A 15,030-nucleotide genomic window follows, 5' to 3' on the forward strand; every position below is an offset into this window, starting at 1 on the left:
TTTTTTAACCACATGGAAAAGAGAACTTTTGTGCCCATTTAAGCAGGTGCCACTTATCGTCTGGAGACAGAGACAGCAAGGCAAATGATATTTCAGCATTTGCCTATATACATGTTATCCACCCACCTGAGAAATGCACTCCTGTATAATGATCCTTCACATGGGTCATGTGTAGCAATTTTTATGCAGACTTAGCTATATTCTTCTGAAACCTTTTCAGGGACAAACCTTTTTTTGACAAATGTACAGAAAACATTAATTTGAGGAGTTGAGGTTGTTTTATTTTAACACCTAATACAATTCAAATTTAAAGGATTACTTGCACAAAAAAATAAACACATTTGGTATAAAAATTTATCATCACTTTGACACCTTTCTTCCCTCTTATGGCCTGCGCCTTCTCTGGAGCAGAAACATATAAAGACTAATGGCACAAGTTTGTTTTATTCTACAGCATTTTTTTCTGTTTATACATACTCAAGTACCCTAGAGGACAACAGCCCGCTGTATACAAGAACCATTTTCTTCAGCCTGCTGAATTAAGTTTCATAAAGAAACAAAGCTATAAAGGCATTTTAAAAACCATTGTCTCATTATTTCTTTTTTTTCAGAAGCACTGACTTTTTGCACCATTTATATACATAGTGTTACATAACAGCTCTTGAGTACAGTACATGCAGCAGAATATATCTGTTGAATATAAAACATAAATTTAAAATCTTGACTTACTGGAATTTTTTGAAGATTGAATAATTGTAGAATGCCCACTGCTTAGAGAAAATGGTTTGATAGTACAAATGTCTGCCTATGTCGGCCACTGGAACAATCCAAGGCTCACTGGAATAGTATCTGTAGCACATGAATGTGCATAAATAGTTCACTTACAATATTAAAACACAACTAGCAAAATCAATAGTTCGAGATCTTATGACTGCTATGTTAACCCTTAAGTGGTTGCAGGGAAGCGTGGTGGGGGTTCTTCCCTCTCCCAAGTCCTCTATAAAACCTTTAGTATGTCATTTGTTTTCCAGATGAAGAAACTTATTTATGCCTACTGCCTCTTCTCTTCATTGCAGCTGTACACTGTGGACAGTACCATTTCCCTTTTGGTGCTTCTGTCAGTCCAACACATCCATAGTGGAACCACTCAATAGGGCACTAAAAAAAACAGAGTTAAAGAGAGGGTTTGGGAATTGGGTTTTTTTTTTCAAAACACCTATCACAAATACAGTTCTATGAAAATGAAGCACGAGGAAAAAGCATAGATTCTGCTTTTCACACAAAGTCAGGGGACAAAACAAGAAGAGAGGAGGATCTCAGTCCCTAACATACACTCAGTAGACGAAGGAAAGTGAGAAAAATTCTAGGAGTCATATATGGACTCACATAAACACAGCAAAAGAAGTACGTTGTGCTTCAAAATACTTAGTCTGACAACACTAAATGACACTACAGCAATCTTATCACTCACTTCTGATACTACACAAAATGTAGCATCTCAGTAAATACACAATTAAATTTAACTGTTCTTTTAAAACTTTTTTATTTGAAGGGGACAACTGATACTAGCAGTGACATAGCTAAAGGTTCCCAGAAATAAAGGGCATTTTAAAGATGTCAAACCTTCCCAGAAAAGGGTGCAAACTTCTAGAAGAACCTGAACTGTGGGGACAGATGAGGAGAAATTTCCTGAAGAATGTTTCCACTCAAATGCGCATTACTGTAAAAAACTCTCTAAACCAACCCTAAAGAAAAGTAATTCCTGCAGGCAATAGTTACACACACAATCTTCTCATGAACCTTTTGAACTTTGTTACTTACATCTTGGTTATCACAGCCTACCATTTCACCATAGGACACCTAATAAATAAGAAAAAAAACACCCTTATTAATAATAATATTACTAATTAAAAGCAATCAATGTTTTCAAACAGCTAAAGTTCAAGTTTCTTCCTTTGAGGGGGTTTTCCATTAACAACAGCAACAATTTTTATTTTTGTTTTGTTACATAACCCAAAAGAAGATGTTTACAGCAAATTAATTTTCAAAAATTTTTTATCCCCCCAAAAAAAAAGGTATTTCTGCATATTTCAGGTTGAATAAAAAAAGATCAGCATTCAATAGCTGAATGAAGCACATTCTGGTCTAAACAACAGTGCTCGGTACATTATCAGTCCAGTTTTCAAGACTATGCTGATGCCTAGCATTTCCCTTGCATACACAACAATTTCAAACACTTTATTTGGAAAAAATCAAATACTTTGAATGTAATTACAGAATTCTATAAGCTCTCTAAAAAGCCAACACTTTTAGAAGTGTTTAAAAGGAGAACAGGCATTTTTAAATACAAGTTTCTCATTCAATCTGTCGAGTTTCCAGGTGGCTTTTACAAAACTAGGTTTTTTTGTTTTATTGGGGTTTTTTTGTTTGTTTGTGCATTTTTTGGCTTTTGGTTTGTTTGCTTTGGTTTTTTTAAAGGAAAGTAGGAGAGTCCAGGCAAATTTCTTACTGACTTAGAATTTTAACTAAATTCACTGTGAACCTGTTCAATTTTGAATTTAATTATTCCTGAAGCCTTCAATTAAAAAATTCAGAACTATCCAGGTAAATCATATCACTGGAAAACTTGCTTGTTTTTAGTTTCAACAGTTGAGTACATTATTCACATCACCAGTAAGTAAACAAAACCAGATCAGAATTTCAAAAGACTGCAAATACAATGTTTTTAAATTAGCAATCAGAAAAGGAAGCGCAACTACAATGGAATAGCAGCTCTAGTTATATTTCAGGTTGGAAGCCATCCTTACCTGATTACAAATGCAGTATCGTGGCTCATTTGGATCATAGGTCCAGTCCACCTGGCTATTAGAATCAGACTCTGGTATTACTGCTGTTTGCTGAGACAGTTCTTGTGCCAGTGCAGAGGAAGAAGAACATGATGACAGAGACGAAGAAGAGGAAGATGATGAGGACTGCTGACTTGAGGATTTGTTGTTGCTTCTGAAAAAAAAAAAAAAAAAAAAAAAAGAGAGAGAGAGAAAAAAAAGTATATAATTTAAATTCAATTCCTGCCAAGTGAAAGGATCACAAGTACTTTGTGAACTCTGAAATACCGCAGTATGTAAATCCCAAGGCATCACTCTCTAACAGGTTTCATTCCACAACTGGAAGAACTGAAATGGACACAGTGAATGCTCTTTGGAAAAGAAAACATGTCTTACCAGCTTACAAGTGCAAGACACACATCAATGGAATTTAACAGCTTTAAACTGCCAAATGGCTTTAATGAAAGTTTTTCTTCACAAAATTTTCCATCAACAGCCTTGGTGTAAAACCATAAAAATGATGTTATCAATAAACCAAGAACTTACATATAAATAATCTCGTATGTCATGTACAATAGATAACTGTGTTTTGAAGATGACTGATTCAGTGTTCATCTTCACTCAAGCATCACCAATCACTCCACGGGAACAGTGTCAGAATACAAATTGTATGCTTTTGCTTATAGGTCAGATCTGACACCCAAGGTATCCATAGATGAAAAACACTTCTGAGAAAAAATTAAAACTGAGCTGTGAACACGCACAGATTTGTACGAAAAAAATGCAAGTCAGTTTAAAAGGATGAGCATTTTGAGACAAACTCTATCAACTACAACTTTTGATTGCTGTCACAATATGCTGTGACACTGTGTTGTTTAAAATGTTTTTAAATTTCATTTTAATCAGAAATAAAATTAATTCTGCTTCCTGTCCTAGATGGTCAGCCATTGGAAGGCACTGTGATTCTCTGAAGTGGCATGAAGCAGATCTCCAGATTATTTAAAAAACATCTACTAACTATTGCATAGTAATTCCCAACATTGCTGTTAAGCCAAATCTCTCCAGAACACAGAAGAATGAGGGAAGAAAACTAGACTATACCATCCATGAGAAAGTAAATCAAGATCTTTATTTAAAACCTTGGAGTGAGATTGCCTAAAGAAAAAGTAGGAGGACAAAATAATAAAGCCCTTAACAAAAAAATTTAAAAAATTTTAAAAGGCCCGTAGGCAATAACTACCTTCTGCTGATCCCCCCTCCCAGATATTAAATATCAACTATATGGTCCATGACCTTTAAAAGAAAGCTTATCTGTCTTAAAAGCTGTAATTGCTGTCAACAAGCAAAAAAACCTACTTGCTTTTCCTGCCACTTCGTGAGTCTGTGGTTGATGAACTTAATGTCTGTGTTAATGTAGATGCCAGAGCTGATGATGAATATCCAGTTGAATCTCTGGATAATGAAAATTCTCTTCCAAGCTGAAAATCATTGTTCTTAAATGCTTCATAGCTGGCTTTTAGACTGGATGTTCGTCTTCCTTCCTTCATCTAAAAGGAATACTGATATTGTATCAGATTGCACAGTAGAGCTCTTACAGAAGACATATACCAGGCCGCTAACTCCTATTATTTGCACAGGTTCTTTAGTTACCCTGTTAACACAGTTATGTACAGTAAGTGGTAAAAAGATGTAAGAATATCCCACATGAAAAGCTAAAAAACAAGCTGTCCCTCTACGCAAGTTTTACAGGATGAAACTGTAGCGTACAAACAAAAATTATGAGAACTGAATCACATCAGCTAAAAGTGATCATGGAAATTCAGATTTAAAAAAAAAAGAAAAAAATCACGTTTGTCTTCTTAACCAGCAGTGGATGGCAGAATGACAAGAATGTTTTGACCTTACCTGCGCCGTGGCTTGCACTGCTTGAGCTGCTGCCATGGTAATTGCACCGGCCCCAGATCCTGAAGATAATGAGCCCAGGTTATATGATGCCAATGGTTGAGAAGAGTTTGTATTGTATGCATTGTTTGAAGAGGATGATGAATTACTGTTTCGACACCCTTGATGAACAGAACACATTTATGAAATTCAAAATGAAACTAAATTCCTTTGCATTTTAAGAAGAGTTATGTATGACAACCAGCGAAAGAGTAGGAACTCCATTTATGCATCAGAGCAGTCTGATCATTTGGAAAAAAGTTTAAAAAGTCATTTGACGCAGCCAGTATTGGCTTAAAACGTTTGTTCCTCATCTATCCTCAAGTGCAAGGATTCCTTTTAGAAAGACAGTCCTCACTAACACATTCAGCTATCACAGAACAGATGCAGCTGCTATGTCTATATAAAACAAATCTCCGTTGAAATTATGCTGACTACAGTAACCATCAAAATGAGGGTAAGAATTTGAGTGCACACCTACACTATTTCTGAAGGAAAACTTTTAACAATCTTATTTCTAAAACTACAAATCACAGTTTTAATGCAACACAGATTTCCATGGCCACGTATGGACTGACAGCTGCTCAAACATAGTTATATTTTATTTGCCATCTCACATGAAGCTCCTTCAAAAGAAAATGGATATGAGGGAGACTACTTAAAACTGATGAACAGCCTTAAATTTCAAAATACACGATAGTTTACTCACTGTAAACTCTAACAAACTTTTATTTTCAGAAAAGAAACTATGAAACACCCTAATTTTGAAAATGGGCAGAAAGCTGTGGGAATTTTTTTATTCACTAATCAGAAGGACTTCTCACCTCTTTTGAAACAGACAACACACAAAATAATAGTATTTTATTGTAGCTGAATGCAATGTCACACCAATTCTTAAAAAAAAAAAAAAAGTGAAAACTATTTTCCCTTACTTTGGAATTTGTTGCATGCATTTCTTTTCCCCAAAATAATAATTCATTGATTGCTTAGATTTCTACTACTGGCTGAATGGAACTGTACTGTTACCTTCTTCCAAGCAGTGTAAATAAAAAGAAACAGTCAACATGTAGCTGTTATATGACAACAAATCTGATGTGCTTCATGGACAACACAGATGAGTAACAATGCCTGCAATTTATCATGTTTCAGATGACTGAAAATCTCAGAGGAAGGCAAATGAGTCTCAGATTTCAAAAGACAATAACTCACAAATATAATTTGCTTTCTCATCTTCTGATTAAAGAGTAATAAAATGCAAGACAATTAAGATTACCTGGTGTATTTTCTTTAGAAGCATCTGAAGTCAGGGTAGATAGAAGAGCTTCAGATTTAAACTTCTTTTCAGAAACATGATCTGTTGTACTATGGTGAGAAGATGGATTGTGTTTCCTTTCTAAATGAAACAAATGAAAGGAACTTAAAAGTAAAAGCTTTTCAGCTTGAAAGTCAAACTATAATTAGACAGCACTTTTAACTAATTCCCATCAGCAAAACCCTATTATTTCCTCTTGCAAGTCTTCTGAATAGACATTATTATCATTGCATTATTCCTTGCCTCCTCCCCCCCACCCCCGCTAAAATGTTTGGAAGAAACGAAAAAAGTTCTGAGCATTTTTTTCCTACTCAACAAAAACCAAGGAAACATAAAAAGTGGACAAGTTTTTAAGTCTCAAATACTTACTCTCTACTGGAGTGTGAGAATGGGCATGATGGTTATTCACAGGCTGTGATGGTGTATCCAGCTCCAGAGACCCTAAGAGAGAAGTAAAAAGTATAGGAAAATTACAGAGTTGTCATTGGCATGGTTTTGACTTTTAGATACTAAACGAACCTTTATAATATTAACCAAATCACTATGCAGTTGTATTTATTTTAATTAGAAGGATTTTTGCTAGAGTTGAAACCTTTCCTGTAGTACAATCAGGAGACAGTGAGAAGAACTTTAAAGAGTGTTAAAATAAAAATTGGTGACTGCTGCTGTTGAACTGTGGAAATCAAGAAGTTAAAATCAAGCCAAATAAGGAGAACAAACAACAACATTGTCCTCAACATGCCACTTATTCAACTGAGTTGTGCACAAGCTGGTGACGGTTGGAAAATGCTGCCCAAAAGTACTGACAATCTACACCAGTATGAATTTGAAAAGATGCCTGTAACAGGTACAATGTATTAATGAGGCAACTTGTCCCACTAAGTCCATCTGGACACGAGCACTAGCAACATCTTCCAAGATGATCTAGGATTCAACAGGATGGGCTTCAGAGCAGTATTCAAATTTTCTTAACATTCATAATAAACAGAGTCACAATTCAAAGGGGAAAAAAAAAAGGGGGGGAGGAAAAGGCAGGGGGCACAAATGCAAGTTTATGTTTAAGAAAACATTTATTGTTATATTAGCCATGAGCCACGATGATCGCAGCATAGGAGAGACTTTGGCCATAAGTTTTGATTAGAACAATATAAAAGTTTGTGTATCAATCTTTGGCAAGAAGATTCTGCACTTGCTGCAATACCTACCAACTTATGTCTATACAGAAGACAATTCAAGAAAGTAATCCACATTCATTTTTCAGTATCTGTAGCTTCAACATTTCTTTACCTCTTCCTTTTTCAGTGCTTTCAAAAAGTACATCAGAGGATTTAAATAGTTTAAAGAAAATTACTCTAGAAGAGACTCAAAGGATAAGGAGATGTTTTGGCTGAGCTAACATTAATCACGTAATGAACCAGTCCAAAGGCTGCCCTCTGGCGGAACCTCCACAATATTTACTCTGAACGTTAAAAATGTTAAGAGGCTTCTACTTTTCACTTTATTAAAAAAAACCCAAACAAAACAACAAAAAACCCCCAACCAAACCTTGAAGATGCAACATGCAGTCTAGTACATTTCTATTTTGAGTTCTTCAATTCTACTTACTTACCTCACCAAACACATGGCTCAACTGAAGGTACTATCACATCTTCTCACTGCAGGGGGGTTGGACTAGACCTTCAAAGGTACCTTCCAACCCAAACCATTCTATGAAACTATGATCTTAAAACTGCAACTGGGATTCCAACTAACATAAACTAGTCCTTTTCTGTAGCTGTTAGTTCATTAAAAGAACTTACTTTGCAGTTTCCTTTTCGTACCTGTTATTTGTAATAGCAATTACAAATAAATTATCCAAGAACTCCCAGCATTTACAACAAAGCCACACAACGTTCAAAGAAAGAATATTTACTCCTAATCTCAAGTGATTTGTTACTTTTCACTATCCTTGGGCATGAGAACGCTCACTGCCTCTTAGCTCCATAATCACTGTAGTTAAATCAACTTTGAAGTTTATCATAGTCACATTTGAACCTGATGCCTAAATGCTGATGTATCCAGAAACGCCAGATTCTTCTTCACCAAGTTGGCCAAAGAGCTGTCACACTACATTTTTATTCACATTCTGAATACCAGCATTACTGTATTTGTTAAGTATGCAGGTTTCTTACCCAAAATGCTTCTCTCTCACTACCTCATTACAAAATAACCCATTCTCTCCCCTTTAAAAGAAGAAAACCACTGACTACCTAACTTTACTTGATATTCCACACCTATAACTAAAATAGCAACCCTCCTCAATTTGGTGGCAAATGATTCAAGAAACGGTACACTTCAAACTGTGTAAGTGGTAAGCTTAGGCTGAAGTACTTGTCTGAATACCTACAGTCATTGAAGAAAGGTTTAAATAATTCTGCACCTTACTGTAGCAATTCATAACTGCAAGTTGTGTGAAAAAAATTATTCTAATTACTCAGTTGTATTTTAACTTCATTGGTAAAAATTGAAGTTGAAACTAAATTTGAGAATCACTGACTGATTACAAGTATGCAAGTTAAAACACAATTTTGAAACAAGTGGAAATACTGCCAGCCACTAACAGGTGTATGATATTTTAATTTTGCAAACTGACGGAAAATCTGTGAAGTTCTTAAAGAAAATCATGCCTACTTACGTCTCTCTAATATTTCTGTAATTCCAGCATTATCTGCTTCGAGTTCCATTTTAAATTTAGCAAGTTCCTGGTCCAGTTTTCTCAAATGACGGTCTACCTGTTTTTGAGACAAAGCAACAATAAATAGCATCCAGTTCTGGAATATTAATATCCACATCCTTAACCTCAGGCTTACTAAATATTTCCCTTCAAACAATTCTCAGCCATATAGCACTAAACACGTATGAAAACACACAGAAGCATAATTTCTCAGTCACCTACACTTTGCTAACTCAGCAGAGATGCCAGAGTTAACATCAAAATAGTGCTGTTGCCCCTAAACTGCACAGTCAGTCACAGGATACAATAAGGCTGCATATTGGCTCAGCAGCTAGAAGCCCTACTCTTACTGTAGGAAATGTTCCAAGACACAATGTTAAGTGGGTTTTTTTGAGAAAAAAAAAAAAGACTAAGAGCTCTTGAGGGTGGTGGGAGTATGGGTATAGAAAGGGGAAGAGAAAGAACAGTACAAGACATGCACTTTAGAAGAGGTTGGGCTGCATTGAGGAAATTGCAAGTTTATTGAACTGCAATTTGTATGCCACTGTACACATTAGTAAATTTAAGTATTGAGTAAAAGGGTCTCTAAATTGAAAGTGTAAAGACTCCTGTGCATTTGAGTAAACTGTGACACGCTCTTGGGTACAGAAAATTAACAAAAAAAAAAAATCTGTACTTAATCTCAGGGAAAGCAACACTATGTTCCAAATGCTTTCTTCACCTATAGTCATGAAGCAGAACGTCCCTGTCTCTACACCATTAAAAACTGAACAGGTTTTTGCAAGTTACCAGCTAATCAAAAGAGAGAGGGTAAGTAAGTTCCAACTTCTGGAACTAACTTTTGGTTAGCTGAAGTGAAACTAATGCAGATAAGAAATATTTGGTTTATGTTTATTATATTTTAGTGCAGTCTGACTTGCAGGTTCTGTTCTCTGAGAAAATATAAAAGAAATATACTTAAAATTCAAAATCCACATACTATAAGGAATAGTAACTTGCTCGTGGTCTCTTTTCGTAAGAAAATGAATACAACGAAATGAATACGCATGAAAACCTTAAAAATTTCTAAAATTATTTCTGTATGTTTTGTATTTAAGTGACACTTATTACCCAAAGCAACAAAATTATTAAAAGTCAATAAAATATTAAATGTTTCTTTCACTAGCAAAAATATCTGTATCTAGCAGACATCACAGCACAGGTAGCACAGCTGTGTTATCAAAATGTTTAGAACTCCTTAGGGCATAAATTTAGGTAATTCATCACAAGCCTTCTGTCCACTTACCAAATCATATATTTGATTGGCCAGTTGCACTTTTTCATCTGCATCTTCCAAAGCCTTATAGTAATCCTGTCACAAAGAGAATTTTTTAAAATTATGAATATAACTGAATTCATTTCAGTCAGTTTAAGCTATTGTTACCTAGCACAAAACGTAATTAAAAGGAGAAATTCAAATCAGTTTTCAGAAAGACTGTGAAAATAACAATCACCTAAATTTTAGATGACAGAGATAATACATATCAATTTCTTGTTTGTGCCTTAGAAAAAACCAAACTACAAGATGTGGACACTTCCTCCCACAGTGATATTTAGATTTCTGCAAAAAATACTACAAGAAAAGAAACAGTCTTGGATTTATTTTATATTACACTGCATAAGGTTATTAGATGATGTATTTTACTTCATATGGATCTTTAGGACCACTGCAGATACTACTGCCCTCCAAAATGATGCCAAATAGTACTGTGAGGAAGTCTTTCCAGCACTGTAGAGATAATGAAGTATACTGTTTGTAGTTTAAAGTATTTTAAATTTATTTAACTCATAAGTGTATTATAAAATAATCTGACTAAAGCAATCCAATGTTAAAGTCTGCTCTAACTAATGAAAATCCACAGACATATTTTTTTTTTTTCTAAAGTGTGTTTATACATGTTTTTACTCTAGACTTAAACAGATTTAAGTGCCTTTTTCTTCTCAATTTCCACTGAAGAGTATCTTGGTTAGGCAAAAACTGCTTGAAGTTTTGGTTCAACTAAAGTCAAAAGCAAATTTTTCATTTACTCTAGTGAAGCCAGAGCTTTGACTTTTTCTTTTTTTAAATACAGGAATGTATTCGTATTAATTAATGAAAAAAAAACCCAACAAACCCTAGGCCAAGTAAGGGGTTGAAATAGCAAGTGTGGGAGGCTACAAAAGAGTTTCTCCTGACAAAATGATGGACTACCTTGCTAACAATATCACCATCAATGTCTGAGCATTGAAGGATAAAACAGAACACATTCATCTTCTTATTCCTCCCTCACTAAAGCTACATATACCATATGTCTAACATATACAAGGACACAGGCAGAATCACAGGAAATGCTGAAGCTAAGCTTGAAATGTCCTCTAAAAGAAAGCCAATTAACTTATACAACTTCATGTCAAACAAGCAGAACGAAAAGTCTGGTTTCCTCACCATTTCGGGATCATAATTTTTAAAATGCTAGCAAATATTAAGTAAAACTTGAGAGAAGTGCTTGATCAAAAAAACCTTTCGGTCATTTTTCTCCTCCTAGGTAGTTCTATCCATCTCTCTGAAAGCCCAGAAGTCACAGTTCTGAACGCTTAAGTCTCCATCAATCACAAGCTATTTTTTTCCTAAGGTTATCTTCGTTTGCAAAAGAAAAATGTGACCCATTCCTGTGATGTCCTTACTTTTTTGATTGATGTCATTTGTTCTTCTCTCCATTCAGGTTTGTTTTTCTTTGCGTTCATAAAAAATTCATTTACCCTCTGCTCAAGCTGATCCATTGCATCTGTAGCACAGGAAAAGATTAACATAAATATTATCTTCTCATGTACGTAAACATTATGAAATAAGGTGGAATTTTTTTCTTAAACAAAGTTGACAGGACTGAGGTGCAAACTATTAGAGAGGAAGAAAACCAAACAAAACAAAACCAAACCGCAAAACAACCAAGTGACAGTTGACAGAGGAGGGAAATATTTACCTTAATATCCAAGAAGCAGAATTGCATTCTGGTAGGATTCTCATCAAGGTTGTTGTGCTCTCCAGCATGGGACAGGCAGGACTCCAAGTTCTAAAGGGTTTTTGTCCCTAAGAGCAGTGGTAGTGACTTAAAGCACAACCCAAACTCCTCACCCAGGGCTATAGACTGCTGACTTTGGAACATTCTAGCCAGTTACAAATTGAGCAGGAAACAAAATGTTCTCCTAAGAGAAACAGTCAAATACAAAACCAAATAATTGAAAAAATTAGTGCCTCAAAAAGGTAGAGCAACTGAAGAGTCAAGTCACTGCCTTTAAGTCAAGACCCTCTACTGTATGCTAGGAAGGGTGAGGGCAAACTGAAAGCACTCACGAAGTTATTCCTCCCACCCCCACACGGTAGCACGAAGGGGTAAACGCACTGATGAAACACTATTTGTCAATTCTCATTTACATGAAGTTGAGAAATATTGTGAGGGAAAAAATAAAGCCACTAGTTCTCTAATATTAACTATCATAAGAAAGGAAAACGTCAACTACAAGTTATTTGTTTTGTCGCATTGAGACAGGACCAGGGACTCCTTTTCCCTTCCCCTGCCCTCCACCCTCCTTCAAAAAACAAAAAACAAAACAATTTCAACAGCTGGACACTCGTGCATGCAACAGCCCGCGTATTTCCAAAAACACGCAGCTGCCTTGGTCAAACTAGCTTTGACAGCCTTGCTAGTCTCAGGAGAGATGATAATTAAAAAAAATTTATTCACAGTACTCTCAGCAATACTGCCCAGATAGCAGTTCCAAATTAAATGCAACAATGCACCAACTACCTACAGACTTGAGGCCTGGGGTGTAAAACACTTAAGATACTTTCCAGAAACCACCATTAAAACTGGATCACATGATGGCCATCACCTCTTACAAATAAATAAATAAATAAATAAATAAATAAAAATTAATGAATTAACTAGAGTTCATGAAACTCATGAATCCCCAAGTATGATTAACTTTTCAAATCCAATAGAGTCCAAAGTTTTTCTCACTCTGTGAAAATTCAAGACTAGAACTCACTGTTTGCGTAAATAACCAAAAATCATTCATGCTAGATGATCAAAAGCATTCCCTGATTTTCCCTGTGCTTGGAACATCAAAACAATAGGGAACCCAACGAATGACCAGACAGAGCACAACTAATCCCAAGCCAGAACAGTTGTGACACAGGTTCACATCAACTTTATTGTAAGACCCAGACAAACAAAGTAGGCAAACAGTTTTAATGTAAAACAGGTTAAAGATGGGAGAATCCGTACAATGAGCATTTTCTACTTGCACTGTGTTATTCAGGGAAAAGATGAAGAAGCCTGAGCAGCAAGCAAGCAGCACACACTTTATGAGGAGGCTTCTAAAAGCTTTGTTCCTTGACCAAATTACTATAATTTGGTCCATAAAGCCAAGAGACAAAATGTTCCATCTCCTACTCCCAGAGTGCAAACAGCTAGGTGATAATTATTGCAATGTCTCCATAGACGTGAAAAGAAACACATTTTACGCTCCATGTGGAGCTCAGTTAAAGCTCGAGTCAAATCACAACTCCGATGGTCTTCACTTTTCCCACAGCAGCCTTATCAGGACATACAGTAGGTACAGCTGGTTTATTATTTCTTCCAACAACAAACAGCAACACCTGCCCCATCAGAAGTCCATGTGGTCCAAACAGGACAGAATATGAAGTCAACATCGACTCTAAAACATAGCAGCACAGTTACCTCTGAATTACAACTCACGCAGGTTTCTGGGACGGCATCACTCATCAAAGAGCTGTTTTCAAGTACTTCAGAGACACTGAATCTTCACAGCAAATCACTATGTCACAGCATGACAACAACCTCCAGGTTTGCATGTATTAAGCAGGCAACATCAGTCTGGCAACCGCTGTTGAAGAGCTGCCAGTCCAGCAGTTTTGCAAATGCCTTTGGACAGTTTGTCACTTACTGTGCAAGAACTACAGAAGCATCAAGGTCCAAGAGAACTTTTCTCTGGGCCTAAGGTTGGTCTTAGTATACAATACTCAGTGTTATTTGCTACTTCCAGTAATACAATATGGAGTGTTTTTTGCCACTTCCAGATAAAGCAGAGGAAATGACACTACTACAAGCTTGGCAGTGCTAGTTGGCTCAGTTCTGAAACACACTTCAAAGAAACTACTAGCTTCTTCACCTCTGTACTGAATAGAAGTAAAATCTGTGAACTTACTCAGAACTACCAAAGTCAGTGAGCTGCTAACTCCCTCTCCCGCTGCTCCCTATCCATAGTTACTGCAGAGGTGTTAACTCCCATAAGATGCCACTGCTCTGTTCCTGCAATTTTAAGCACTGAACCCAAGACAGCACTTATTCCACAGTATACAAAAAAGTCCTATAGCCAATTCAACAACGTGTGTCAATAAAGTCTGTTAAAAAGAACTGCTGGGTCTGCTAAAGTAAATATCCAAGGGAAAGACTGAGACCTCACTTCAAAGTATTGTAGGTTAAACTACTGTTTTCAAGAACTCTGTTCCCACACAGTGTTGCATTTTGTATTCCTGTAAAGCATTCAATTGTTATTTCAACCCCTGCCCTTTATCTCATTCTTCTTTACAATAGTCCGACCCTTCTGTATTGATCATTCCTCTCATCTTTTGTGCAGTGACAATTTCATGAACAAAAACCTTTGCATCGGTTATAGATAAACATACTAATTGTGTGTTAAATGACAGCCACACTTTACTGGGTGTCACAGGGCATTAAAAGTCCCAGGCATTAGAAAAGATGAAAAGGCAAGTGCATTCTGAAAACAGAGTAAGGCAAGTGCATTCTATCGGGGACATAAGCAGAGATATACAAAGTAATCCACACCGAAACCTAAAGCAGACTGTACGTTTGGTTACGTGTCAGCAAGGGGACAAGTGGCCGAGCAAAAAGCACCTTCAGAGAGGCTGTTATGAGGGGAGCAGCCTGGAAAGGTTTGGAGACAGCACGCTGCTACCTGCTGAAGGAGCGGGGCTTAACTCATGTTCCAAACCACCATCACTGCTCTTAGGGATCAAAAAATCTAAAGAGTTTGGGACGTGCCACCGAAAACGCCTCTGGGAGCAGCACAAGCCCAGGAGCGAACCTCCTGTTGGACGCTACTTGCGCCGAGACCCACTGCAGGCCACGGGTGGGGGCCGGGGCGGGCCCGGCGCGGGCGGGCGGCTCGGCGGGACC

The 15,030-nt window shown here is 36.6% G+C and overlaps 1 protein-coding gene across 1 annotated transcript; it reads right to left on the minus strand.

Moving 5' to 3' along the window:
- Positions 1-259: 259 nt before the first annotated feature.
- ING3 (inhibitor of growth family member 3) lies at positions 260-11,590 on the minus strand. The gene is made up of 10 exons (XM_029085391.1): positions 11,495-11,590; positions 10,077-10,142; positions 8,753-8,849; positions 6,448-6,519; positions 6,040-6,159; positions 4,731-4,888; positions 4,182-4,372; positions 2,808-3,000; positions 1,822-1,860; positions 260-1,158 (listed from the first exon to the last, which is right to left on the minus strand). The coding sequence occupies exons 1-10, from the start codon at positions 11,588-11,590 to the stop codon at positions 1,042-1,044; spliced, it is 1,149 nt and encodes a 382-aa protein (XP_028941224.1). The 3' UTR covers positions 260-1,041.
- Between the last annotated feature and the right edge of the window lie 3,440 nt (positions 11,591-15,030).

This window comes from Antrostomus carolinensis, unplaced genomic scaffold (genome assembly GCF_000700745.2).
Source record: "Antrostomus carolinensis isolate BGI_N321 unplaced genomic scaffold, ASM70074v2 scaffold6016, whole genome shotgun sequence".
In the NCBI taxonomy this organism is placed as follows: domain Eukaryota; kingdom Metazoa; phylum Chordata; class Aves; order Caprimulgiformes; family Caprimulgidae; genus Antrostomus; species Antrostomus carolinensis.

Bases quoted from the DNA above. Each gene is read 5' to 3' on its own strand.
- ING3 (XM_029085391.1), bottom strand. From the start codon at position 11,590: ATGGATCAGCTTGAGCAGAGGGTAAATGAATTTTTTATGAACGCAAAG. The intron at 8,850-10,076 runs GTAAGTGGACAG...TCTCAAAAACAG, and splicing joins CCAATCAAATATATGATTTG to GTAGACCGTCATTTGAGAAA. The intron at 1,159-1,821 runs GTAAGTAACAAA...TGTTTTTTTTAG, and splicing joins TAGGCTGTGATAACCAAGAT to TGCCCTATTGAGTGGTTCCA.